Source organism: Raphanus sativus, unplaced genomic scaffold, assembly GCF_000801105.2.
Source record: "Raphanus sativus cultivar WK10039 unplaced genomic scaffold, ASM80110v3 Scaffold0700, whole genome shotgun sequence".
Taxonomy (NCBI): domain Eukaryota; kingdom Viridiplantae; phylum Streptophyta; class Magnoliopsida; order Brassicales; family Brassicaceae; genus Raphanus; species Raphanus sativus.
In genome coordinates, this window is record NW_026616017.1 from 1 (window position 1) to 23936 (window position 23936).

General features: G+C 38.6%; 6 protein-coding genes, 1 long non-coding RNA gene and 1 other non-coding gene across 12 annotated transcripts; 5 read left to right on the forward strand and 3 right to left on the reverse strand.

Moving 5' to 3' along the window:
* Window positions 1–2546: 2546 nt before the first annotated feature.
* On the forward strand, window positions 2547–3126 carry LOC130502825 (uncharacterized). The gene is made up of 2 exons (XM_056997563.1): window positions 2547–2673; window positions 2747–3126. The coding sequence occupies exons 1-2, from the start codon at window positions 2547–2549 to the stop codon at window positions 3124–3126; spliced, it is 507 nt and encodes a 168-aa protein (XP_056853543.1).
* A 3853-nt stretch (window positions 3127–6979) lies between these two features.
* LOC130502827 (L10-interacting MYB domain-containing protein-like) lies at window positions 6980–9786 on the forward strand. Of its 2 annotated transcripts, none has more exons than XM_056997566.1 (4): window positions 6980–7140; window positions 7617–7912; window positions 8087–8668; window positions 8953–9786. In XM_056997566.1, the coding sequence occupies exons 2-4, from the start codon at window positions 7628–7630 to the stop codon at window positions 9583–9585; spliced, it is 1500 nt and encodes a 499-aa protein (XP_056853546.1). In that variant the 5' UTR covers window positions 6980–7140; window positions 7617–7627; the 3' UTR covers window positions 9586–9786. The 2 variants fall into 2 exon arrangements, with proteins under 2 accessions (XP_056853546.1, XP_056853547.1); XM_056997567.1 differs by lacking the exon at window positions 6980–7140 and adding an exon at window positions 7164–7306.
* A 687-nt stretch (window positions 9787–10473) lies between these two features.
* TRNAR-CCU (transfer RNA arginine (anticodon CCU)) lies at window positions 10474–10546 on the reverse strand. The gene has a single exon. It is a non-coding gene; the product is annotated as a tRNA-Arg (tRNA).
* A 177-nt stretch (window positions 10547–10723) lies between these two features.
* On the forward strand, window positions 10724–12470 carry LOC108812436 (transcription factor DIVARICATA). 2 transcript variants are annotated; one of them, XM_018584694.2, is made up of 3 exons: window positions 10724–11083; window positions 11275–11675; window positions 11846–12470. In XM_018584694.2, exons 2-3 carry the CDS (start codon window positions 11284–11286, stop codon window positions 12231–12233), a joined length of 780 nt encoding a protein of 259 aa, XP_018440196.1. In that variant the 5' UTR covers window positions 10724–11083; window positions 11275–11283; the 3' UTR covers window positions 12234–12470. The 2 variants fall into 2 exon arrangements, with proteins under 2 accessions (XP_018440196.1, XP_018440197.1); XM_018584695.2 differs by having other exon boundaries at window positions 10724–11067.
* Window positions 12471–12756: 286 nt separating this feature from the next.
* On the forward strand, window positions 12757–14112 carry LOC108812438 (uncharacterized). The gene is made up of 5 exons (XR_001943480.2): window positions 12757–12912; window positions 13111–13192; window positions 13313–13575; window positions 13657–13725; window positions 13868–14112. It is a non-coding gene; the product is annotated as an uncharacterized LOC108812438 (long non-coding RNA).
* Window positions 14113–14143: 31 nt separating this feature from the next.
* LOC108812435 (spliceosome-associated protein 130 A) lies at window positions 14144–18275 on the reverse strand. The gene is made up of 3 exons (XM_018584693.2): window positions 15124–18275; window positions 14528–15019; window positions 14144–14431 (listed from the first exon to the last, which is right to left on the reverse strand). Exons 1-3 carry the CDS (start codon window positions 18136–18138, stop codon window positions 14294–14296), a joined length of 3645 nt encoding a protein of 1214 aa, XP_018440195.2. The 5' UTR covers window positions 18139–18275; the 3' UTR covers window positions 14144–14293.
* Window positions 18276–19132: 857 nt separating this feature from the next.
* LOC130502824 (protein yippee-like At3g11230) lies at window positions 19133–20507 on the reverse strand. The gene is made up of 5 exons (XM_056997561.1): window positions 20151–20507; window positions 19868–19911; window positions 19633–19741; window positions 19503–19558; window positions 19133–19417 (listed from the first exon to the last, which is right to left on the reverse strand). The coding sequence occupies exons 1-5, from the start codon at window positions 20244–20246 to the stop codon at window positions 19333–19335; spliced, it is 390 nt and encodes a 129-aa protein (XP_056853541.1). The 5' UTR covers window positions 20247–20507; the 3' UTR covers window positions 19133–19332.
* A 270-nt stretch (window positions 20508–20777) lies between these two features.
* On the forward strand, window positions 20778–23922 carry LOC130494325 (GDSL esterase/lipase CPRD49-like). Of its 3 annotated transcripts, XM_056997558.1 has the most exons (8): window positions 20779–20921; window positions 21213–21388; window positions 22060–22272; window positions 22641–22718; window positions 22955–23095; window positions 23199–23275; window positions 23347–23496; window positions 23572–23922. In XM_056997558.1, exons 3-8 carry the CDS (start codon window positions 22162–22164, stop codon window positions 23783–23785), a joined length of 771 nt encoding a protein of 256 aa, XP_056853538.1. In that variant the 5' UTR covers window positions 20779–20921; window positions 21213–21388; window positions 22060–22161; the 3' UTR covers window positions 23786–23922. The 3 variants fall into 3 exon arrangements, with proteins under 3 accessions (XP_056853540.1, XP_056853538.1, XP_056853539.1); XM_056997560.1 differs by lacking the exon at window positions 23347–23496 and having other exon boundaries at window positions 20778–20921; XM_056997559.1 differs by lacking the exons at window positions 20779–20921; window positions 21213–21388 and having other exon boundaries at window positions 22021–22272.
* The last annotated feature ends 14 nt before the right edge of the window (window positions 23923–23936 follow it).

Genomic DNA, 23936 nt, shown 5'->3' on the forward strand with positions numbered 1-23936 from the left:
AATTAAATGTTTTTGTTTCTTTTCTTAGCACGACGAGGTCACGTGTTCGGACTTTTGGGCTTTTTCTTCTAAAAAGTTTGTTTAAGGCTTTAATGGGCTCAAACACTCTGTTTCAAATCCCCTTTAAGATCATTAGTATAAATTAACCTCACCTCATTGTATTTATTAACCGAATTATCATTTCCTACGTATAATACTATTAGTCATTTTTACACCATATAATTAAAAATATTCTTCTTAACTAATTACATATACTGTCACTCTTTATTAATTATAGTTTAACATAATATATACTATATGCTTCTTAGTTATTAGATAATAAAACCGGTTTAATTATTAGAGAATAAAACCGATTATCTAATATCAAAAATTCTATATCAACCTTTTTATTTCAATATCGCAATACTCATTTGCTGACTAAATTTCTATATCAACCTCACATATATAAACTAATCTATATCAATGTCAAAGTTTAATTATTAGAGAACGAAACCAGTTATCTAAATATGTTAATGTGTTGAAAAATCTCGAATGAGTATCACAATATTATCTTTTAATTATGTGATACTAATAATTAGAATAATTTTAATTCTATAGCTATGGCGTATATGAATTAGCGGTCAGCAATATTCCATCCAAATTGTCCTATCCATGCCATCAAATTGTTTTGGAATAACCGTTTTAGTATGATTCGTTATAATCTCTTTTGATTATATTTGTGGAGTCAAAGTTTTTACAATATTATTCGTTATAATATTTATTGATTGGTTATTGATTTTTTATTTTTGGAATCAATTCGTAATTTTGCTTTTTTTATATTCTAAAAAAGTGAATATAACGTTTAACTCAAGGCATAGCTAAAATTTTGTAATCAATTTTTGAATTAATTCATAATTTTTATCTAGTGAGTTTTGAAAATCATCAAGTAATTTTTGTCAATTAGGGTCTTATAAAAAAGTTAGATTATGTATCCAAATTTGTTCTGGATTGATTTATTAGCATTCTAGTGTTAAGCAAATTTTAGCTATGTAATGTAGTGCAATATGGAATATTAATTAATGAATATATTTATATAATTGTAGCGATTTGCTAGATTAACCTTAGACCTGTATATTACATATATAAATATGTAGTCGAAAGCACATATCCTCACCACAGTCTGCTTCTCAAATCATCATTACTAAAACATTCTTGCTATTTAACTTTGTAGCTGATTTGAAAACTTTAAGAATATTACTACATCCATACTCTTATATATTAGAAAGCTTTCATTATACAAACATGCACAATTTCGTTCGATATTTCATTATATCTAATATTCGTGACTAAAACTTTTAATTTTTTAATATCTATAGATTAGAAGCAATAATCTATGTTAGTCACTCACTTTGCGTAAAGCACGGATTATCACCTTGTAAAATAGTATGCGGGCAGTAGATGATGATGTGTCATAGCACTGGACAGAGATGAAAAGAATGTAGCAACCAAGAAAGTGCAGCAAACAAACACACTCTGTAACTGGAAGTAAAACTTATGAATACTCTAAATGAAAGGAATTAAAAAAAATAGAATGTCGTTGATGGAACAGTAGAGGTTATGGAACAAAACAAAATGGAATGGAAAAACTGCAGGAGATATTTTAAACATAAATGGTAACTTTAAGGAATTGAATGGAATGAATTAACTATAACTTTTAAATTAAATTATTAAGATTATTCATAATATAAAAATAAATGCAATTGTCTGTAAAATAAATTTCATCAAAAATTAATAAACAATGTTCAAGGAAAACAAAAATATTTATTTAAACCTTAGTTAAATACTAAACATCTTTATTATTGAAATTAATAACTAAAGCTGGGCTGTAACAAAACATAGACTCAATTAGAATTTTCAAAATTTTAAATCTTAACAAATCTACTAATTGACTGCAGATTAACAAGTTAGCTAGATAATATCTAAACATAATTAATAGTATCTAATTTTGTTCCATTCTATTTCATTCACATGTCTTTTTTATTCTGAATGTCTTATAAGTATAAGTATAAGTATTGCATTCATTTTGTTCCATTTATTCCACAAGAATTATTGGAATGAATTTTTTTTTTAATTCCACGTAACTGGCAATTTTATTTTGAAATCAATAGGAATTGGCCATTTTACAAAGTTTTATTCCAAAAAAACTCAATCCAGTTGCAACCACAGAGTTTAGTTTCTACTCTAGGAACTCCTTTTCCTAGTTGTAAGTGATTTTTTCACTTAAAATAAAACGAGACACAATCTTGATCATATGCTCTGCCTTCTTGTTATATTAATGATGGAAAAACAGGCCCAATTACAGGCCCGCATACGAAGTCCAGCAAGGAGTTTTGAAGATGTTATTTCTTTTGTGTAAACAGGTCCGATTCCAGGCCCGCATAAATAGAAGAGGTCGAGACCAGATTTGAGCATCCGATTGAAAAGACAGAGAATAGCAATAAAGTAGGTTTAAATTCTAAACAATTTGTTTCTTTCTCTTCCTATTCTCTTTCATAAACTGCAACATAATGTTGAGAATGTTGAAAACAGAAAAGTCATCAGATTCTACCATCACTACCAAGTTTGGACGTCGTCCTCCTTCTACCTATTCCATGAAGATCCAAAGCCTCTCTCAGCTCAAGACTCTCTTCCCCGGTACCCGACGGATACAAATCCCGTGCCTTCTCTTCCGGAACATATAACTGGAAACTGGTAATATATCCCACAGGAAACCAAAAAGACAACGGGAAACGGTCTGTTTCAATGTACGTTGAGTTAGATAGCAAAAGCGTCTCGTCCACTGTTTTGGCGTATCTGACCTTCTTCGTCTACAACAAGAAAGAAAACAAATACTTTACCATTCAAGATGATGAAGGAAAGCAGTTCAATGCGGTAAGACCCGTGCATGGGTTTCCGCAAGTACTTCCGCTTGATACGTTCAACGATCCTAAAAACGGATATGTCTTTGATGGAGATGAGTGTGAGTTTGGTGTTGATGTGATGGTTCCACTTACCAACTGGGAAGTTGTCTCCTATGCTCAGGTACTTCCGCTTGATACGTTCAATGGTCCTAAAAACGGATATGACTTTCATGTAGATCGTGTGTGAGTTTGGTGTTGATGCGATGGTTCCACTTACCCGCTTAAAAATTCTTTTCCACGTACAAAAATTTCTCTAAGTTGGAAAAGCATTGCTACGTATCAAACAAAATCCCAGTGGGAGAATTCGGGCCTTTGAGTGGCAAAAAAAAAAAAACAAAACTCTCTCTACTTGAGTTCGCCCTAATTTCTTCAGTCTCTCCGCCGCCGCCGTTGGTGTGCGTGTGTGAGCTTTACTTTTTGCTTTCTCCCTTTCTCTTCGGTTTGATTTGCTAGCTCTCTCTCTTTCAGTCCTCGTCGACATGCCGCGTATTCTGGAAACCTCTTGTCCTCCTCCGTGTCCTGCTCATGAGGGAAACCGGTGTGAAAGGTGAGAGCTTCTGGAGTATAGGTGAGGCGAGTCTTCCGATCTAGAGAAGTTAGTCGGCTTTTGGGGTTGATGCTCGTCGGATTCGTTTTCTCCTTAGATCTCCGGCGAGCTTCTGCGATTGACAGCGCGTGACAGTGTGTGGCGTCTCCTCTGCTACAGATCCGTTCTTCAGCTGCGTTTATTGTTTTTTTTAGACTCGTCAGCAGAGAGGGGTGGTGGCGTGTGACTCTCACTTCCGCTTGGTGTCTCGCCGGAGGTGACTCACGTCGCTGTCTCCCAGGAGGTTTCTGTGTGGTTCATCCACATGGCGTGTGCAGAGCTTGGGTCTCTTCGTGTGTTGGGTCCTCGGTTCTGATTCGGCGCGTGCGTGTCTTCAACAATGGCGTTTTGGGTTCTGAGTCGTCTATGGCTTCATATCTGCCGTGGTTTGGTTGCATCCTCCTTGTTCTGCTCCGGTCACGGCTCCCCCGTGTTCCTCTCTTGACGCGTCTGTCGCGAAGACCCGTCAATGAGTCTACGTGTCCTGTTTTTGGCGTCATCTATGCGTTTCAGATCTCGGCGTGTAGGGATTGCTCCTCTCGAGTCCGACAGTTTTCTGGTTCTCAGGAGCTGTCCATGGCGAGTTCCCTCTCTCCTATTGGTCATTGGAAGTGTGTGGATCTTGGTGGTCTCCATGGGTTGAGCGCAACTTCCCGACACTAGAGCCTCTCCGAGTTTCTAGTGGTTGTGTTTCTCTCGGCTCGTTTGCAGGTTCGGACCGGTATCACGTGGTGGTGCAGCGGTCTTTCAACCCACTTTTCTTAGGTATCGTTTTTCTCTTCTTTAGATTTCTCGGTATTGTGCTTCATTGTCTACGAAGAGGCTTTTAGTTGGTGGTTCGGAGGTGACTTTCTCGATTCTCCGTGCGCTGAGGTGTTTGGTGGGCTGCGCCAATCTCTAGCTATAGTTCTGACGAGAAAGATCAACCAGTTGAGGATGGCGGTTCCCCTTAACAATACGGTTGGACTCGATCGACAGTGTCTATACTAGACGGTATGAAGACAGAAGCGTTACGTGGAACTCTCATCTGTGTGTCGGCGATTATTTTGAGAGTAAGTGGATCTATAGTGGTCGGCTTGATTTCGGTTAAGTTGGCGTCGTTGGCCGCGGATCTATGGCGATGATAGGGATCTTATAAGACCCTTGAGACAGATTTTTTTCCCATCCACTGTATGTTTGGCTTTTTTCTCCATGGTCTTAGCGATAAGCCTAATCTATTTGTGTAGTCCACTGTTTCTCTGAAAACCAGCCGGAGGTTTTGTTCCGGTGCTCCTTTGAGTTGATTATAAAAAGTAACTAGATCTTAAAAAAAAAAAAAAAAAAAAAAAAAAAAAAAAATCCCAGTGGGAGGAAGGGATTGGGTGTTTAAGTTGTATCCTAAAGGCCAAAACACAACATGTTCCGCATGGTTGTCCTTCTTTCTGCATATAGCCGATGGTGAAACAATGAAGACAGGTGAGGAGATTTACGTGGAGTGTGATATGCGAATTCTCGACCCGTCTGGATGCGACCACTTGACTAAGAAGATTAATCAAAGGCTCAGCAACTCTACCACATATTTGGGCTTGCATAAGTTTGTGTCGTTGGCTCATCTTGAGAAGGCTTACTTGGACAAACAAGATTCTTTGGTCGTAGAGGTCCAATTTAAAGTTCTTTCTACCACCAAATACTCATGAAGATCTACAACACACATCCATCGAGTTCGCATTAATCAGTTATTTATTTATTTAGGAGTGATGTTTTATTCAGATTCTGTTTTTTTTATATTTATTGTTTAGAAGAAAATTTATTTAATTGTCGCCATTTAGCTTTGTTTTTAAACAAAAAGTTTAAAGTCCATATCAAAAAAAGAGAAAACCTGTGAAACCCAACGAAATCAAATCGGTTCAATAATTTTATGGACAACAAAAGAAATTTAGATCCTTCAAATTAATATTAATTAAAAATTTAAAATAAGTATTTTTATTAAAAATATTATAAGTAACTTTCATAAAATGAACATTAATTAAAAATAAGTATTTTTGTTAAAATATTTTAACATTTTTTGCTATTTTATATAAAATTACATATATTTCAAAAAAAAGAATCGGCCCCTTTTGGAGGGACATTAGATTAAACCAGAAACCGAGATATTACTGTATGATAGTCTACAGCGAAGCTTTAGATAGAGTGTTAGGTTACTTGCTCACGGTCTGTGGAGTTATCCTCTACAGCGAAGCCAAGAAACGAAGCAAATGAAAAAAAACAGAACCTTTGTTTTTATTTGTTAGGTCCCTCAGGTAACACACAAGGCAAGTTTCTTTTGCTGTGAACAGAACTCACTTACACAGGATCTCTGGTCCAAAAAAGCAAAGGATGTGTAAAGCAACACCAATGGTCCATATACCACTAGCAACCATTTAGAGGTCTTCTCAAATAAGTGGTTTAACCTTTTCTTTGTTCTCTATTTTTTTTTACGGATCTTACAGCTTTTGTGGTAGGCTGTTCTAAGAGTAACTTAGATTTTGTCAATTCTTTACATCTAGCTTTGTGATATCAACATTTGCAACACTGACTAATTAATGAAAAAGACAAAGGCTTTTTCTTTCACCTCTCTCTGTCTCCAACTTATGTTCTGTAGTCAGGCAAAGTTCTGTAGTGATAGCTGAATGTATCTATCTGATTCATGGTCGCATCAGCAAACGTTTCACAGGTTGGATTCATATTCAAAAAGAGCCGTTGATTCGTCAAGCAGAAAACTGAGTAGAAAGGAAGTGTCTCCTCTGAGTAATTCTCTACACAATCATCATCTAACATTTGAAAATCTGAAAGTAATGCCTGATCCCTATCTATTATTAGATCGATTGTAAACAAACCGGAAACCCGTTGAGGATGGATGGTTATTTTTCTCACTGGTTCCATCAAAGACCGGGACTGTATTGCAATGACTGTTATATTAATGCTAAGTTTATATGTTGATCAAGAGATTATTCAAGACTAAGGATAATTAAATGAGACCATAGATAATGTGAGCCATATTCTTCTGGAACAATCAACACTTGAATGTTATCCAGAGAACAAGAGAGCAATACTGGCTATAATGATCCAGCCAAGCAATGATAAAAGGCCAGTTGTATATATGTGCATCAGTGCATGTACCTATGAAAAGTAATGTCACAGGACTTTATTTATATGTAGTAGTAAATTTAAGTAAGTGTCTAATTGGATTTTTTGTTAATATATAAAACCAAAAAATCAATAAATTCATTGATCTACATAGTAAAAAAAATTCAAATCCTTGTTCAAGTATATATTTATGCCATCTTCTTTTAATTAACACTAAAATCCACATAAAACATTTAATTGAATTGATGAGGAAATCTGTTTGAACATATTGTTGGTCGAAACCTGTCAACAACACAAACAAAAAAAAAAACGTTTCCAATAAAGTAAACCGGGTTAACCGGTATAAATGAAATCGCCTAGAGAGTGAGAAACCTCCGTCCCGAGCGGCGCAAACGCCAAAATCACAGAGAGCGAGGAAAAAAAATTGCGATCTCCTTTTTTTTTTTGCAGCCACACCGCCACATCTGTGGTCATCACCAGATCGCTCTCGCCGCTCAAATCTAATTTCCGGTAACGTTTCACGTTTTCTTTTACAGTCGCGTTTCTTCTTCCAAACTCCGTGAGAGTCGTCCATCTACAATGTCTTCTCAATCGTCTTGTTTGATTAGGCGTTTACGTGCGATAACCCAATTTCGCGATCTTTGATGCGATGAGTGTGTCGCAAAATCGAATTAGGGTAAAAAGAACAGTGGATCTAGTGTCAAGAGCTAACCCTAAATTACTTAACTGTCATGCATTTGCAAATTGATATGCAGTTTTTGTAATGGTTTCGTTGAGATTCAGACACTAACCAGAGGTTTAGTTCTGTATTAACGACATGATGTGATCTTGTGTCGGGAAGGGACTAATGTTTTTTTTTTTGATACAAGTCCTGTAATGTTTCCAAGTAAAGCAATTGCGATTTAATTAGGTTATCTAGTGGTGTTACATCACTAACCAGACATGAACTTATGTTTTTTTTTCCTTCGCTTGTCTTAATTATATAGTGAAGAGAGTTATGAAGGGGAAAGCTGCGTGGGAACCTGAATACCACAGAGTATTCGTGGAACTATGCGTGGAGCAGAAGCTGCGTGGCCACAAACCCGGAACGCAGCATTTACTTGAACCTTTTCAACAGAGGACAGGAGCAAGGTTTAACAAGAAGCAGCTTAAGAATCATTGGGACACAATGTGCAAGCAGTGGAAGATTTGGCGTAGGCTTGTGAATTGCAGCGATATGAAATGGGATCCTGAGGCTAATATTTTCCATGCCACTGCTGATGACTGGGCCAACTATTTACATGTATGTGCAGGACCGGGTCCTGAGCATAGCTAAGTGAAACATTGGTGTCTATATAGTACTCACAACTTTTGAAAAATAAATTTACATTACATTTTTTAAGAAATTACATTACCTTTTTTTTGGTGTTAATTAAGGTTATGCATGATATGATTTGTTGTTTGGATTTAATCATAGGTGAATCCTGATGCTGGGACGTTTCGGTTGAGTCCTCCTTTATATCTCAAGAAGCTAGAGATTATCTTTGAAGGCAGTCACGTAGATGATGAAGGTGGTGGTGGTGGTTCTAGCAAATGCAAGAGGAAGCGTAGAAGCATACATCATCATGAAGAACAAGAAGAAGAAGAAGAAGAAGATGATCATGATGTTGATGTTGATGATGATGAAATGCAGATAGCGTCTAACTTCTCGACTCATCATGATATGCAGCAGATGGAGTCTAATTTCTCCACGACTCATTCCAAAGGGTACTGGTCTCCGGCTACACACGAGCTGTTTCTGGACTTGTTGGTCCAGGAGACTTACAAAGGAAACAGACCTAACACACATTACCCAAAGGAGAGCTGGAGACTGATGCTTGAGACGATCAATCAAAACACTGGGAAAAAGTACACAAGAGCTCAGTTGAAAAACCACTGGGATTGTACTAGGAAGGCCTGGAAGATTTGGTGTCAAGTTATTGGCTCTCCTATCATGAAATGGGATCCAGATACTTGTACTTTTGGTGCATCAGATGAGGACTGGAGAATCTATTTAGAGGTAAAAAACAATACTCCCTCCGTTTCAGTAAGATAGATGTTTGAGAAAAAAATTGTAAACTTCAAAAAAGATTTAATTAAATTATTATTGGTTAAAAGTTATTGAAAATTGGTAATTACAAAAAGTAATGCATTTATTCTAGTGATTTAATGTGTTTTTTTTAATATGTATGAAAACACTAAAAAAAAATCTATGTTTAAGGAACATAGATAATATTTTGGTAAGTTTTTGGAGCTTTGGACAAGATTAGAAACTTTATTTTTTTTTCTGTTTTTGATGTGCAGGAGAATCCTAGAGCTACACAGTTTAGAAGGAAACAAGTTCCTTGTGCAGACAAACTAGCTATCATCTTCAAAGGAGTTATTGAGCCAGGAAAAGCTGACTTCCGTCCTTACCGCAAGAAACTGTATGATCACTCCGAGTCACCGCAGCTACTACATGACCCAACTCCACTATCAACTCTCTACATAAACGAGCCAGGCACAGGAAGTGAAGATGGAGATGGGGATGATGATGAGGATGCTGATGATGATGATGATGATAATGATGAATATGATGATGGTGAGCCTACTCATACTCCTCGTCATCGCAGGAGACTTGGTGGTTTTGCAGAGTCTCGGTTACAAGATGTTGAGATTAGAACTCCGGTTTGTAACTCTTTGGAGGCTAAGAGGATGAGGGAGAGTCCGTTGGCGGCGTCGTTGGCTAAGAAGCAATGCGAGTATACTATTGGTGAATGTATTGAGCGTTTAGATTCGATGGAAGAGGTTGAGCAAGGGAGTGATCTTTACATGTTTGCGTTGGATTTGTTTTTGAGGAAAGAGTATAGAGAGATTTTCTTGCAGCTGAAGAAATCGAGTTTGAGAATCTCTTGGTTGCTTAGGCTTCAGGCTGGCCGTCCTACTCATGCTGCCTAAGATCATCCTTTTTAACAATGACCTCTCCCTGCTTATGTGTGTGATTAAGCAAAACTGTTTATTTATCTTTTCAGTAAGGACAGTGTTTTTTATAATGGTTGTTGGTAATATCTAAACTATGTTGGGAGTAACCTAGAGCAATGTATATCTTTTCAACAGCTTGAGTCTTTGAGATATTAAGTTATTAGTGTTTTGTTTCCAGTTTTTGAGTGTGGTTAGGTATTTAATTGTTTGGTTTCTTGTGACTGAAAAAAGAGTCAAATAACCTGAAAAGTAACCTGAAAACTTAAGAAGATTTTCTCAGGTTGTTTACATTTTTACTTTCTTCTTTGTTCTTCTTACTAAAAGTAATTATAATTGGAATAGAAATGAGATTTCAAAACCTTTTTTCATTTCTGAAATTGATGAGTTAGAATCTGATAGTTAGATTTGTTTAATTTGTTTGAAACTAACTATATTTGTTCCGTTTCATATGTTTTACACATGATGACAACGTGGTTTCAGCTGTAACAATTTCAAAACGTGATAATAAATTGTTTAAACTAAACTATGGTTTGGTAGACCTGTAATAACAAAAGCTGGTGAAATTTCTTGGATTTTTCTGTTTAAGGAAAGTAATTCATAGTCTCCTGTTCATCAAACTAGTAAAAGACTTTTAATGGAAAGATAGTGGATGTACTTTAGCTATTTGATTGTGTCATACTTTTTGTGAAAAAGTATCTTGACCGATATATATATTGAGTAATGAACATTTATTATTTATGTCAATAACTACAATGTATTTTCTGAACAAATGTCAAAATATTATTCAATCAAAAGTATAGGTAGATTAAACACTTCTTTGTGTTAGAGTTTGTGGGACTCAATAAATAAACTCCAAAATTAATACGCGCCAGGTAGGGGTCGAACCTACGGCCTTCTGCTTAGGAAACAGACGCTCTATCCACTGAGCTACAGGCGCTCTTGAACATGTTTTCTACGTTATATTATTCGAACGTAGCCAACCCGTGTGTGGACCAGAAAAAAGACTAGAATAAATTTGTCGTATTATTCCAAATAGTGTACTAATCAAATCACTCTTAAATCTATTTACATAAAATCAATAATCTTTTCTTCTGACAAAAATGAACCGCAAGAATCAAGAGTGGTGCCATTCGCTTTACTCCAAATCCAATCCAAATACACCATATTTCACTCTTACTCCTTTATTCTTCAGTGCCCACCCCAAAACCAATAGTGACTCTCTCTAATCTATAATACTCTTCCTCGTTGTCCTCTCACAACTAGGCAACTGAGTCTGTCTCTGTTCTCATCGCAGCTTTATATATCCTAGGAACTTCTCATCTGGTCGCCTTTGCTGCTGCTTTTGTCTTCCTACCACCGACCAACTTTTACAGATTCTCATAGATTCTTCAAACCTTTGAGTCCTTGTCAGATTCGAGGGCCGGTGTTATATGCTTTGATATCTCTCACCCAAATCAGGTTCTTGATTCCTTCGGTATACGATTCTTGATTTTACCTTCCCTTTTGTCATTTTTTCCATTTTTGATTCTTATCATTATACTCCTATATATAAAACGTTATATATTTTCCTAATAATACCACAAATCAATCCTCAAGCTTCCACTCATACACACACAAAATGGACTTCTTTGAGCTATGTTTTTAGTTTTAACTTTTTTTTTTTAGGTTTTAATTATGGAGACTCTGCATCCACTCTCTCACGTGCCTATTTCTGACCACCGGTTAGTTGTTCAAGAGATGATGAGCTCGAGCAGCGTCTGGACTAAAGAAGAGAACAAGATGTTCGAACGTGCCCTTGCTATATACCCTGAAGACTCGCCCGATCGCTGGTTCAACATCGCTTCCATGATCCCTGGCAAAACTGTTTTCGATGTTATGAAGCAATACAGCAAGCTTGAAGAAGACGTTTCCGACATAGAAGCAGGACGTGTCCCCGTTCCTGGTTACCCTTCAGCTTCTTCTCCCTTAGGGTTTGACCAGGACACGTGTCGAAAACGACCTAGCTGGGGCAGAGGATCTGATCACGATCGTAAGAAAGGAATCCCTTGGACAGACGAAGAACACAGGTTAAGAGACTATCATTTACTTTTATGAAAAGTCACCCTTCCTAGGTTTCTTGCTTCACAAGTCACTCCCCTGTTTTTCTTAGGGCTTAAATTGCTATATTTCTTGCGCACCAAGTCACTCTTTTGTTTTTCTTGTGGCTTGACATTGTTCTGTTTCTTGTTCCCTGCAGGAGATTCTTGCTAGGGCTTCTCAAGTACGGGAAAGGAGACTGGAGAAACATATCGAGGAACTTCGTGGTGTCGAAGACACCGACGCAAGTTGCCAGCCACGCTCAAAAGTATTATCTGAGACAGCTCTCAGGAGCTAAGGATAAGCGCCGGCCAAGCATCCATGACACCACGACCGTTAATCTTCTAAACGCCAATCGCAACCGTTCCTTTTCAGATCATAGAGACATCCTCCCGGATTTAGGGTTTGTCGACAAGGATAATGCCGAGGATGGACTAATGTCTATGAGTCCGAATCGATATTCAGCAAACCTGTTTTCTCCATCATCATCTCCCTTTGATGATGCTATTTGCTTTGCTGGAGCAAATGCATTCAGGGCCAGAAGTTAAAGTAACATATAATAGTATCACCAACGACCAAAATCAAAAGTTCTAATGAAGCTGAGTTGTGAAACTGCAACTAGCATTATAAGCAAGAGTCCGAGCTGTTTATATGTGTGTTTTTGTGTCGTGATCTTGTTTGTCTTTTTATTTTTACCTGAATATTGTGATTATATAGTGGTGTGTTTATGTTTACGAAATCTCTAGTAAATTACTATAATATATATACGTTTCCTGCTTCATTAACTATAGTTGTTAATAAGACTTGTCCGTTATGATAACTTTTAACCACATCTTTTTTTGGTTAGACATTGAAGGGAAATGGCTATAGTATAACTAACAAGACCATAAGATTATTTTGAGAAAAAAGGTAAATATTGAATGCGTAGGTGGGAAGGTATGAACAATTGATTTTTGAGTATAAAATCGTAGGAGGCTGAGTCTGCTTTCCACTTTCTGACCGACCAAAAGAATCTCATTCCTCTCATCTATTACACCGACAAACCCCTTTGCCTTGCCCAAAAATTATGTATATTAACATATTCACAGAATAAAATATCATAGTGTTATTAGCATAATTCATATACAAAGTGGTTGAATTAATTATCATCAACTGTGACATGCTATTGCAATTTGCTAGTACTATTTTAGGATAAAGAAATCATCATGCTTCGCTTCGCTAATCTCAGTCAGTATTTTTGTTTTGCTTTTCATCAATCTCTCTTATTTTTTGCGCTCGATGGAGAAACTTTTCACGTTGATTCAGCTTCCTTTCCTTTGATAGAGTTCATGAGAAGCGAACGTTCAATCTTTGTTTCGATTTGTGCTTTTCGTTTTTAATGTTCTCATTTATAGAATCTTTATCAGTTTAATCTATAAATGACAGAGCCGTTGATGCTGTAATGTCAAAGCTCTTTTAAGAACTACAAGAACTGGTGCAAATTTTTAGGACATACACAGTTTTTAAGGTAACAGGAAACACTTTATTTTATACTGTAAGTTGCTTGGATGGGAAACTGTTTTGAATTGATGATGTTCATACTCTTAATCAAACAAAATTCACTCTTCTGTTTTTTTTTTTTGTGCAGTGACTTCCTCAAGGATCTGAAGATATAATACAACAGCGGAAGATATAATACATTCAAATTTTCTTCATTTTACCTTTCTGTTAGTCCCATTCTACCTGATCATATCTAACATGGGTCATTTACCTGTTTATTATGTTCAGATGGCTGGAAATGTGAGCATCGTCACTGGTGAAAAAAACATTAAGCCTTCATCCGGTGGAGATGATGAGGCATTTCTACGGAAGGTCATTACACCAATCTTCCTGGAGTACATAGTTGAAAAAGTACATATTTGAATCATAGGTCGATGACATCTTAAGAATATTGATCTTGTATACGCCATACCTAACTTTTCTATAAATTAGGAAGCAAAATAAGAATGCCACTGGCAAGACTGCTCACTCAGATTGGTCCAACTGTGATGAATATTTCTGGTATGTCTTGACTCAAGCTGCAAATTGATAAAATATTAATTGGTCGGAATATCATATAGTTTTCTTGTGTCATTTGCGCACCACTGCTTTTTTTTTAATCTATATGTAACTCATGTTCTTTATAACATTTTTTCCGGAGAAGAATGTGAGTCTATCCAAGCGAGCATTACCCAGACATCGACGTTTTGTACCGGTCCTTTAGATCATGGAGTCACTGAGTAGTTGTTGCAATCCGGTCTTTTCTAGCTATTTGAGGAGTGATCAATGCTTTTCTTCTTCAGCAGCATGTTAGTGTCTACTATATGAAGTAATTGACCTTTTTTGTCTGTATATTCCCTGAATCAAATTCATTTACCATATTGATTAGCTTGGGTTATAAGAAAGCGACATCAAATCCTGTAAGCTGAAATATAGCAAATAGTGGCAAAAGTGTATGCTACGATCCAAGATATGACCTGAAATAGTGGTTTATACAATGACCAAATTGGAAATTGCACACATTGCAGTAAAAGACAAACAAACATTCATCAAGTTCTCATTTAGACAAAGCACACTACAGCGAAACGAACTAAATGATCTTGTTCCTAGCATCTTCAAGCTTCTTGAGAATTTCAGCAGGTGTTCTATCCAGCTCATCTGCTATTTTCCTCTGCAAATCTATTGGAAGTGTTGGAAACTGCTCGCACAGATCTCCATCTATCACATCCTGTTGCATCATTAAAAAAAAAAGTCATTAAAATAAAATCAAGAGAGCTACATACGATATGCTAAGGAGAATAATGGGTTGGTTTAAAACACACACCTTGACTGGAAAATAGGCAGATCTGTAAGCCATATGGTCTCTACCACAGAGAGGAGGATACTCCTGCCTCATGTGCATCTCCAGATGAGAGAAAAAATCAACATCATCACGGGACGTGAATGCGTGCAATGCTCCGATGCTGCCCATCACTGTTCCATACATAATGGATTCCGATCCACCTGGAATCATCGAAGCCTTCTGCAAGCAGGTCACAACGTCCCCGACATGGAACTGCACAATCTCGTCCACTTTGTTTGGCGCTCCATTAAGCTTTCCTTGCTCCCACTTGATCTTCCCGCCTGTCGGGTCTTCTTCAATCTCCTCCGACACATCCTGAGGCAGCCTCACAAAGTAGATGTTCCCAAACTTATCTGCGCCTGCCATGGTGTCGAAATCCACATGGTGCGATGCTGTCAGCCATCTCGGCACGCAGTCATCGGCGAATATGTATAGCTGATTCTCATCGCGCCTGTACTTGCAGTAATGGAATGACTGCAGAAAAAATAAAAGAAAGGCACTTGTGGTTAAGTCAACAACGTCAAGTATATACTACTTCTAAGAACCAAATAATGAAAAAGGGAAAAGGAAGCACTGACCTCCTGAATGTCACCAACGTAGATACGGTCACGGTAAGTTTGGATAGAGACGATGGAGTTTGGGAAGAGCTTGTTTTCACATTTCCTAAGCAGTCTCTTTTTCCCCAAGTCATACAATCTAAGCACAGGTCCGATTCCTGCCAGCAGCCTTCCCTGGAACTGGCACAATGCAAGAGGAACACCTTCTACTTGAGTCTTGTGAAGCAGCTCAAGTTTCCTCCCTTCCTCCATAAACCTATAGATATGTATGAACCCAGCCACTTGTCTTTTCTTGGGCCAGAACTGCATCCCTTTGACTGTACCAACAGCCAGCAAAGTACCATACTCTTTATCATGGAAATTCACCGTGCAGACACTGTAAGCAGCTTCGTTGTCTTGGAGTTCCAGTAGACAAGTTGTATCGGCTGTCTTGGGGTCAACAACTCTGATGCAAGAGACCCACTTTTCTGACTCGGCTTTGGGATAACCATACTGCTCATCACAGAGTGGGTCTTCCTTATCCTCATCGTCCCCACCATTCTCCATCTGATCTGCACTGCCATTACCATTTTCTCCTGCTCCACCGGCCTGGAAGCATTCCTTTCTTGCCGCTTCACGCTCTTCTGCGGTAAATGCCCCTTGGTCACTCTCAACGATAACCAACAGCTTCTTCTTGGGATGTACAACGAACTTTCTGGGCGTGTACCTCAGAGGAACCATGGTTTCGTTGAACGTTTCCCCAAGACGATCAAACATGAAGATTCTGAGAGCATCCCCGGCGACAGAGACAACACCTTCAGCACACTGATCAGATGAAAAAGGGGCAGCAAATTCCAAAGTCTCGTAAGAAAGAGGCGTCAAGTGGAAGTGTCCCCGATGTATGTAACCAAGCCAAGGTCGACTAGACAAACACAGCATCGCAGACCGACCTCTCACAGAAATGGAGAACAACTTGGGTGGCTTCAGCCCCAAGAACCGAGAACGAGAATCAGAAAGCTGACCAGTCACCATGTCAACCACTGTTCTGAACAAAACACCATTCTGCAGACCAGAGTTAAGGAAGAGGCTAGCCGGGTGATCAGCACCATCATCCCCACCAATTGATGCTTGAACTTCGAGGAACAGCAAAGACTCTGGAGCGGAAGAGACACTCTGCACGCTGAGAATCTGCAGACAGTCATCTGGGTCCAGAGACAGAATACGCACTGTGTTATCATAGGATCCCACAGCAAGGAAGCGGGATCTTTGTCTTCCTTCAGGAACAGGGGCAATGTCCAGGCAGGCCACATCTCCAGACATTTCATGTTTCCCCACCTCCATCAGCTGACCAGTCATATCTGCCTCAAAATAAATTAGCTCTCCACCACTCAACGCAATCACCACTTGTAGCCGATTATATCCAACTTTGACAATCGACCTCTTGCCAGGAGTTCTCCATTCATTAATACGCCCATCTTCCCTTATGTGGCGGATACCATTAGGATGGACTTGCATGAGCGAATCATCACCAATCAGAGACACGGCGAGTGAAGGGGTGGTATCAAGAAACCCACTGTCGTTGACTTCTTCGACGGTTTCACCAATTGAAAGAACCAGAGTAGCATTGGTGAAGGAGACAACGATATAAGCATCAAACTCATCACTGACATTCTTCTTCACTGTCCACACCGCACTTGGCTGACCCGGAAGCTGGGAGACAGCCATCTCGCTGATGGCTAAACCAGGCCTCAGTATCCTTAGGGAAGACCGTGGACCCCGTCCACAGAGCGAAAAGATCTGAGGGGTTTCTTCCTCAAAAAGGTTAAGGATCTTCATGTCCATGAGCGGCATCAGACTCTCCACTTGGTCAATCCTAACAAGGTTCTTAAGTCTCCTCGGCTGGAAAAACACAGGCTGAAAACCATCCTCAGTCTCCATCAGATTAGAGGAAGAAGACTCCACATCAGGATCATCCCCAATCGCCTGAAACTGATACAAACCATGGTTACCAAACTCCGAAGCCGCGAAAAGAAACCCCAGCTTCAACACACATATCGACGCAGCAACAGGAACAGTGTCAAAATACTTGATCTTCAACTCCGACACATGATCCCCATCATGATCAAGCGTAGCCTTGAAAACATCACCATACTCCGTCTGGAGAAGAAAGAAGAAAGTAGTCTTCTGCTTGTGCATAGCAGCGGAAACCACCAACACCCCTCTCTCAGCAGGCAAATCATCTCTCCTAGGAATCAAAGCCCTCACATCCGGATGCCCCTGATTCTTATAAATAACAAAATTCTCAGCACAAACCAAAACCCCACTCGGCCCATCAGCCCCTCCGGGGACAGTCACAAGCATGTTAGCTCCATTATCAACCGGCTCAGACCACTTCCTAGAAACATGATTCAACCCTAAATCAAGCTCATAGAACGTCAAATGCTTCTGCGCCTCGCTAGACGCCTGCCCCGTCGGATCCTGATCCGTCTCAGAGTAATCAAGCTCAATCGCCGCGAAAACAGGATTATCAAACCCACAGTCCACACCACACACAGAGTAACAAATCGTATGAGACTTATGAGCCTCTAACGGAGACGAAATAGTTAACCTAGCAGCAGTATCCCTATTCAAAACATACACAAGCTTCTGCTTCTCACAGGCACCAACCATAACCGCCCTCCCCTTGGGATCAACCGCAAGGTACTGCCCGGGGACGATCCTCCTACACCCGGACTTCCCGAACGTCTCCTGGTGGACTTTGTCGAAGACGTTCTTCTCTTTATTGTACTCTAAGATCACTATCCTACCGGAATCGGATCCCACGACGATGTAGTCCTTCTGGCCGCCGGTTAGCCTGAACTGAGCTAGGGATCTGATCGCGCCGAAGACCTCCACGGAGTGGATCGTCTGGATTTTGCCGTTCTCGTCGGGGCGGAGGAGATCGAGGATCTTGCCGCGGGCGACGGCGATCTCCTGCGTCTTTCCGCCGGAGAAGTTGCCGTTTATCGCGCAGGTGATTCCCGTCGCCTGCTGTAGGGTTAGGCTGTAGAGATACATCTCGTCGTCGTCGGCGGCGTCGTTTGGATTCTGATGCGCCGCTTTGTTCTTGCCGTTAGGGTTTAGTTTCTCTTCGTCTTTTTTTTTTTGACTAGAGTATCGTTTCTTATCTGTGCTCCCCGTAACTTGTATATGCTTAAAAACGCATCGTTTTAGTTTTATAGTGATGGAAAATAATTAAATGTTTTCGTGTGTTTTTCTTAGCACGTCGGTCACGTGTTTGAACTGTTGGGCTTTTTTCTTCTAAAAAGTTTGTATTAAGGCTTTAAGCTCAGTAAATGGGCCCAAATACTCGTCTCAGAAAAAAAAAATTAGTATGATGGAGAAAACGTAGCAAAAATAAAAAGTGTAGAGCCCGGCATTGAAGCCGACTACACTACCCAGACAACATATCTTTGTACAATAATGTACAATGAAGATTGGTATGAATGCAAAAAAGCTTTGCTAGAGAATGGTGATGGTTTGTCATGGCAGTACACACTTCGTTCCTTATTAGTTGCGAATAAGATGGATGAAAGAGTGATGTTCCTCATAGTCTTGTTCATCAGTTTAAGCAAACAGGAGTGTGGAGATTACAATACAGTATATGAAGAAGCAATTAAGTTTTCAAGATTCCAATAAAATGATGAACCGCCAACTTTAAGGCATTGTTCAGCAGTTTCCTTCATCGGCGCATGGTCCTCTTTCTTACGGATTGTATATGTCTATGTCATCATATAATTCATACATTGGTGGATATTTTGAGTCATAAAGATTACATATAAGATCACCTAACATGGCCTTTCAGACTTTTGTAACATTATTATATCATGAAATTTCAGTGTTGTCATGTTCCTCCTTGTGATTACAAAATGTTTATATGTTTGGAACCAAAAGGAGTTTGGTAAATTCTGTCAACACCTGGGACGAATACAAACTGAATATGATACTAGACAGTAATGTACACTGATGTTCATGTAGTAAATAACTTTAGAAACGAACTTAAAAGCTTGGATCACAAATAAGATAATTAACGAGAGATCTTAAATTGAATGTGTTCCACAAGTAGTTGAAACACAAATAATTGATCTAAGAAGGTGTCTTAACGGAAGATGGATGGTTCACAAAATGAGAAGAAAGACAATGAAAAAGAATGATAGAAAGAGGAGGATAGAATGTACAAATGAGATAATGAGTTACTGAGAAGAAGCATCATCATTCATCAATATCAGTTTCTCCAGCTTCAACTTCTTGAGCCACCACCAAGTAGTTGTTCTCATCCGGACCACAGACCTTGTACCTTTCAAAAAGTAAATGAAAAAAATTTCATCATTTCAACTCACAAAAAAATAACAGCGACTGAGATGAATCAGAGAAGTAGAGACCTTTCGAGAACAGATTTGCCTTCCTTGTACTTTTGGTTCTTCTCAAAAGCAAACTCCTGAAGTACAAAACAAAAGTTGTTGATACCAAGAAACATTAGATTAAGAAAGATTTGGAAGTATTCTTATTTACATATCGCCATCCAAGATATGAGCCGCATTTGACGCAGTAGATATCGACCACGGTGTGCATTCCAGTCATCATCATCCTATCTTCCTTCTCCCCAGCATACACATTCGCTCTGTGCACACCAAAAATCCACTACTATTAAACATACACATAGACTTTTCCTGATCGAGCTTTGGCCATAAAAAAAAAAACAAGACCCTGTTCCAACGACTGAAAATTTTGGAAGTAGAATACTTACACCTTACGGAAGAGGTAAGCTTTTCCATGGCGGGATTGAAAAGACTGTAAACCAATTAAAAAAATGGGGATTTTTGATCATGGAGATTCATCAAAAGCCATAAGTTAAATACAATGCAAGCAACAATATGATTCTCCACAATTAAAATTTAGATCACATGATTACTTAATCATCAAATAACAATGATCAGTGATTTGAATATGAATCAGAGAACAAACACAGATCAAGATTTACCAAGCAAATAAGCAGTAGAAAAAGGTACCCAGAAAAATAAAATAAAAACCTTGGAGACAACATCAGAGCAGAGGGCAATATTAGTTTTGCAGTGCCTACAACTGTAAGACTTCCCTTCCAAATTCACCAAGAACAGTCTCCCCATCTCTGTAAACTCTTTACTTTCTTTTTCCCCTTCCAGTAATCGATTTAAAAAAATATATATTTAAACAAAAACTAGTTTTGGAGAAAAAGAACCAAACTTTTATGTAATGAACCAAGGAGAGTGTGATAAAATGGGAGAGATCATTAATTACGGAACAACGCGTTAGGGTATTATTATTATCTGCCGAATTTGGTTGAAAGACAAAAGAAAACTATAAAATGGAGAAAATGCAAACTGTTCTTTATTTTTTCTAATAAAAAAAATGTTCGTCTTCTGTAGAAACGTGGACCTGACAAAGTCATGGCCTGTGAATATACCTAACTTTGTTTTTTAAAAAGTATATATACTCTGTTTCATATTTGCTAGTTGGTACACTAGACTCTGTTATGGAGTGTACGCGATTGCTTCTTATCCTTCATTTGAATTTGAATGTCTCAGTGTCACAAATATTGTATTTCTTTAAACGCCATGGATCGTTTCATTTCTTTTTTCTTCGAGTTTTCCTAAGAAAATAATAATGTACTTAAGTACACGTAAACCCGCTGGTTCTCTAAGAGTCTTTAGAAAAGTTTTAACCCCCGCAGAGGCGCAGACCCACGCAACCGCATCATTCTACAACGTTCCTACCGCCTCGTCCAAGTTAAACATGGAGAGATAGATGCTACGTCTCATCAGGTTCTAGTTCAACTGTTCGCTCCTTGAGATCTAGTGGAATATACGCTTCTTGTCTAACCTGCATGATACATGTTCGAGGAAATGTCTGAATACATTAAAAATAGTAGTTTAGAGGAATCTTAGTAACTGCTTATCCTTTGGGAAGCTTAGTAATACAAAAAGTTACCCATTTACTCCAAAGTTGGTTCTCTTGATGAGAATAGCATGAGCTTTGTTACAGACCATAGACAAAATGACTTTGATTTTAGTCTTTAAGACAATGGCTCTGTCTGAACTGTTTTGATGAAACAGGTGTCTGCCTCTAAATGTTGAGGCAAAGACTTTCTCCATGAGCTTGAAGAAGAGAAGATTATTGGCTCTAGAGTGTCTTAACCAAGCCCCTGTAGATGGGTCATCGTATCGTATGCCACATCCGGGAGCTGCACTGCATCATCCAAATCCGGATCACTCGATTTTTGAGTTGCCGGGTTAGTTTTTCTTCTCATCATCAATCATCTTAGCTCTTTTCTAAAAAAACAAACAAATGAGTTCTCTGATTTCGAAGCTGGCCATTAGCAGTCTAAGCTCTGAACAAACAGTTTCCACATTAGCTGAAGAAGATAGCAAAAGTCTTCAAGTAACAGTTTCCACTTGTATTAGTTATCATATAATTCATGAAACTTTGACCAAGAATAGATACTAAGTACAGACTCAAAGTTCAATACTTTTCACGTGGTTATATAAAAGAGAAGAGTAGAGCGAGGGGCAATGAATGAAATTGTGGTTGATCTATATAAGTTCGGTGCTTCCCTTACCAACCAACCAACCAATTCTATCAATGCTCATTAATCTCCTTTCTTACCCGTACTCTTTTATTTTTTATCGACATTTTTTTTTCAAGAGAAAAGTCATAAACAACATATTTATAGCATATATTATAGTATCAATGAAATTATATGTTATTGAATATAGTTCACAAACAAAGAAGAGAATGATAGGGATGCTTAAAATAGGAAATAACAGTAATGCCCGACATGATTTGCTGATGACATAAAGCTGGCTTTTGTTTTGTTTGTCTTTTATTTTAGTTTTCTGCTATTCAAAAAACAATATAATAATAAATGAATGAAATAGTACGTTCGTGTATTTAATCCCGCAGAGAGTGAGCGAGATCGATACAGAGAAAGAGAGAAGGGGAGAAAGAGAGGGCGAGTTTCAGCTGTTGTGAACAGAGTAAGAGACACGTGATTAGAGAGAGACAATGGTTGGACCGTCGCGGCCTCAGATCGTTCTTTTTGGATCATCCATCGTCCAGATGAGCTTTGGTCATGGTGGTTGGGGCGCCATTCTCTCCGAGGTCTATGCTCGCAAGGTATGAGAACGAGAATGTTCTGTCTCTCTTTCTCTTGATTAGTAGTAACTCGCTGGTTTGTCTATTCTCTAATTACTGTTTGTTATTCCCTTAACTGTAAATACGCTTTCTGAATCTTAAAGCATTGGTTCTTGGAAAAAAATCATTCAATGTAATCGATGAGAGTCGGTGATTGCAGAACCGAATGTTGTTTCTCCATTTGGATATTTGGTTATCTTTCTATGGAAGTTTAATGTCCAAATATGAAAAGCAAGCTTTACCGACATGAGTTTGCTTTTGGTCCGTGTGGAATGATATTAGTAAAAAGGAAAATGCATTAATGCAAAACACGTGACGTTTTTTCTCTTCGGTGAACTAACGTTGTATAGGCCGACATCATTCTGCGAGGATATTATGGATGGAACTCAACTCGTGCTTTGGAAGTTATTGACAAAGTGTTCCCCAAGGTACTCCTTTTTCTTTTCAATTACTTTCTTGTTTGGTTCTTTCTTCTCTCCTGAGAAAATGTATATAGATTCTTAGCTTCTTATATGCTAAGACCCTGCGTTTGTCTCTTGCATGCCTGCTTCGAGTTTTCTTGCTTGTTAAGCTGTTTTTCTCTTACATAACTTTCCTGGGATTTGATAGTTTTGTAGAACAAAATGAGCTTTATGTATTTAAAATAACTTGCAAACGGATGCAGGATGCCTTGGTACAACCTTCTCTGGTAGTTGTCTATTTTGGAGGAAACGACTCAATGGGACCTCACCCTTCTGGTCTAGGACCTCACGTCCCACTACCTGAATACGTCCAAAACATGAAGAAGATCGCTCTTCATCTTCAGGTTATTTACCTTACAAGATAATTGTCTATACGTTGTCTCCTGCAGCCCTGCTGTTATAATGTTATTCGTGTAAGTTCTAAACCTCTATGTTCTGTTTCATCAGAGCCTTTCAGACTCAACTCGTATCATATTCCTTAGTTGTCCTCCAGTGGACGAAGCCAAAGTTCGTCAAAACCAGAGGTAATTTCTCTGAAAATATCTCTCTCTGTTGCTTGCTCCAGACTTGATGTTATTTGTTTCGGTCGCACAAGCCCATACTTGAGCGAGGTAATCCGCACAAACGAGCTCTGCAAGACGTATTCAGACGCTTGTGTGGAGCTATGCAAAGAGCTAGGCCTACAAGTAGTTGATCTCTACTCTGCTTTTCAGAAAGCAGATGACTGGGAAACCGTTTGCTTCACGTAATATCTTTTGAGCTCTGAAAACATATAATATAAGATCTTGAATATTTCATCAAAATGTTTTGTTTCTTGCAGAGATGGGATTCATTTGTCAGCACAAGGAAGCAAACTTGTGGCTGCAGAGATACTGAGAGTGGTTAAAGAAGCGGAGTGGAGACCGTCGCTTCACTGGAAATCGATGCCAACTGAATTCTCAGAGGACTCACCTTATGATCTTGTTGCAGCAGATGGCAAAACGACGTTGAACTCTTCCGAGTGGACGTACTTCTGGGGAGAACAATGGGAGTAAAACATTACACCACACACAACAATAAGAAGAGCTTTATATGATATACTGTTGGCTTGTTTAGACGGTTTTACGAGTTCCTCTACTGAAACGTTATTATTTTACAAGTAATAAGTGTGTGTTTTCGTCGTGCTCGAGTAGTTTCTTGAATCTA

Coding starts and splice junctions, on each gene's coding strand:
- LOC130502824 (XM_056997561.1), bottom strand. CDS start 20,246: ATGGGGAGACTGTTCTTGGTGAATTTGGAAGGGAAGTCTTACAGTTGT. Junction 19,912..20,150: donor GCTCTGATGTTGTCTCCAAG/GTTTTTATTTTA, acceptor ATTGGTTTACAG/TCTTTTCAATCCCGCCATGG. Junction 19,418..19,502: donor GGCAAATCTGTTCTCGAAAG/GTCTCTACTTCT, acceptor ACTTTTTGAAAG/GTACAAGGTCTGTGGTCCGG.
- LOC130502825 (XM_056997563.1), top strand. CDS start 2,547: ATGTTGAGAATGTTGAAAACAGAAAAGTCATCAGATTCTACCATCACT. Junction 2,674..2,746: donor GCTCAAGACTCTCTTCCCCG/GTACCCGACGGA, acceptor TATATCCCACAG/GAAACCAAAAAGACAACGGG.
- LOC108812436 (XM_018584694.2), top strand. CDS start 11,284: ATGGAGACTCTGCATCCACTCTCTCACGTGCCTATTTCTGACCACCGG. Junction 11,676..11,845: donor TGGACAGACGAAGAACACAG/GTTAAGAGACTA, acceptor TGTTCCCTGCAG/GAGATTCTTGCTAGGGCTTC.
- LOC130494325 (XM_056997558.1), top strand. CDS start 22,162: ATGGTTGGACCGTCGCGGCCTCAGATCGTTCTTTTTGGATCATCCATC. Junction 22,273..22,640: donor CCGAGGTCTATGCTCGCAAG/GTATGAGAACGA, acceptor AACGTTGTATAG/GCCGACATCATTCTGCGAGG. Junction 22,719..22,954: donor TTGACAAAGTGTTCCCCAAG/GTACTCCTTTTT, acceptor AAACGGATGCAG/GATGCCTTGGTACAACCTTC.
- LOC130502827 (XM_056997566.1), top strand. CDS start 7,628: ATGAAGGGGAAAGCTGCGTGGGAACCTGAATACCACAGAGTATTCGTG. Junction 7,913..8,086: donor ACTGGGCCAACTATTTACAT/GTATGTGCAGGA, acceptor ATTTAATCATAG/GTGAATCCTGATGCTGGGAC. Junction 8,669..8,952: donor ACTGGAGAATCTATTTAGAG/GTAAAAAACAAT, acceptor TTTGATGTGCAG/GAGAATCCTAGAGCTACACA.
- LOC108812435 (XM_018584693.2), bottom strand. CDS start 18,138: ATGTATCTCTACAGCCTAACCCTACAGCAGGCGACGGGAATCACCTGC. Junction 15,020..15,123: donor ACGTTGGTGACATTCAGGAG/GTCAGTGCTTCC, acceptor TTTTTTCTGCAG/TCATTCCATTACTGCAAGTA. Junction 14,432..14,527: donor CTGCCTATTTTCCAGTCAAG/GTGTGTGTTTTA, acceptor ATGATGCAACAG/GATGTGATAGATGGAGATCT.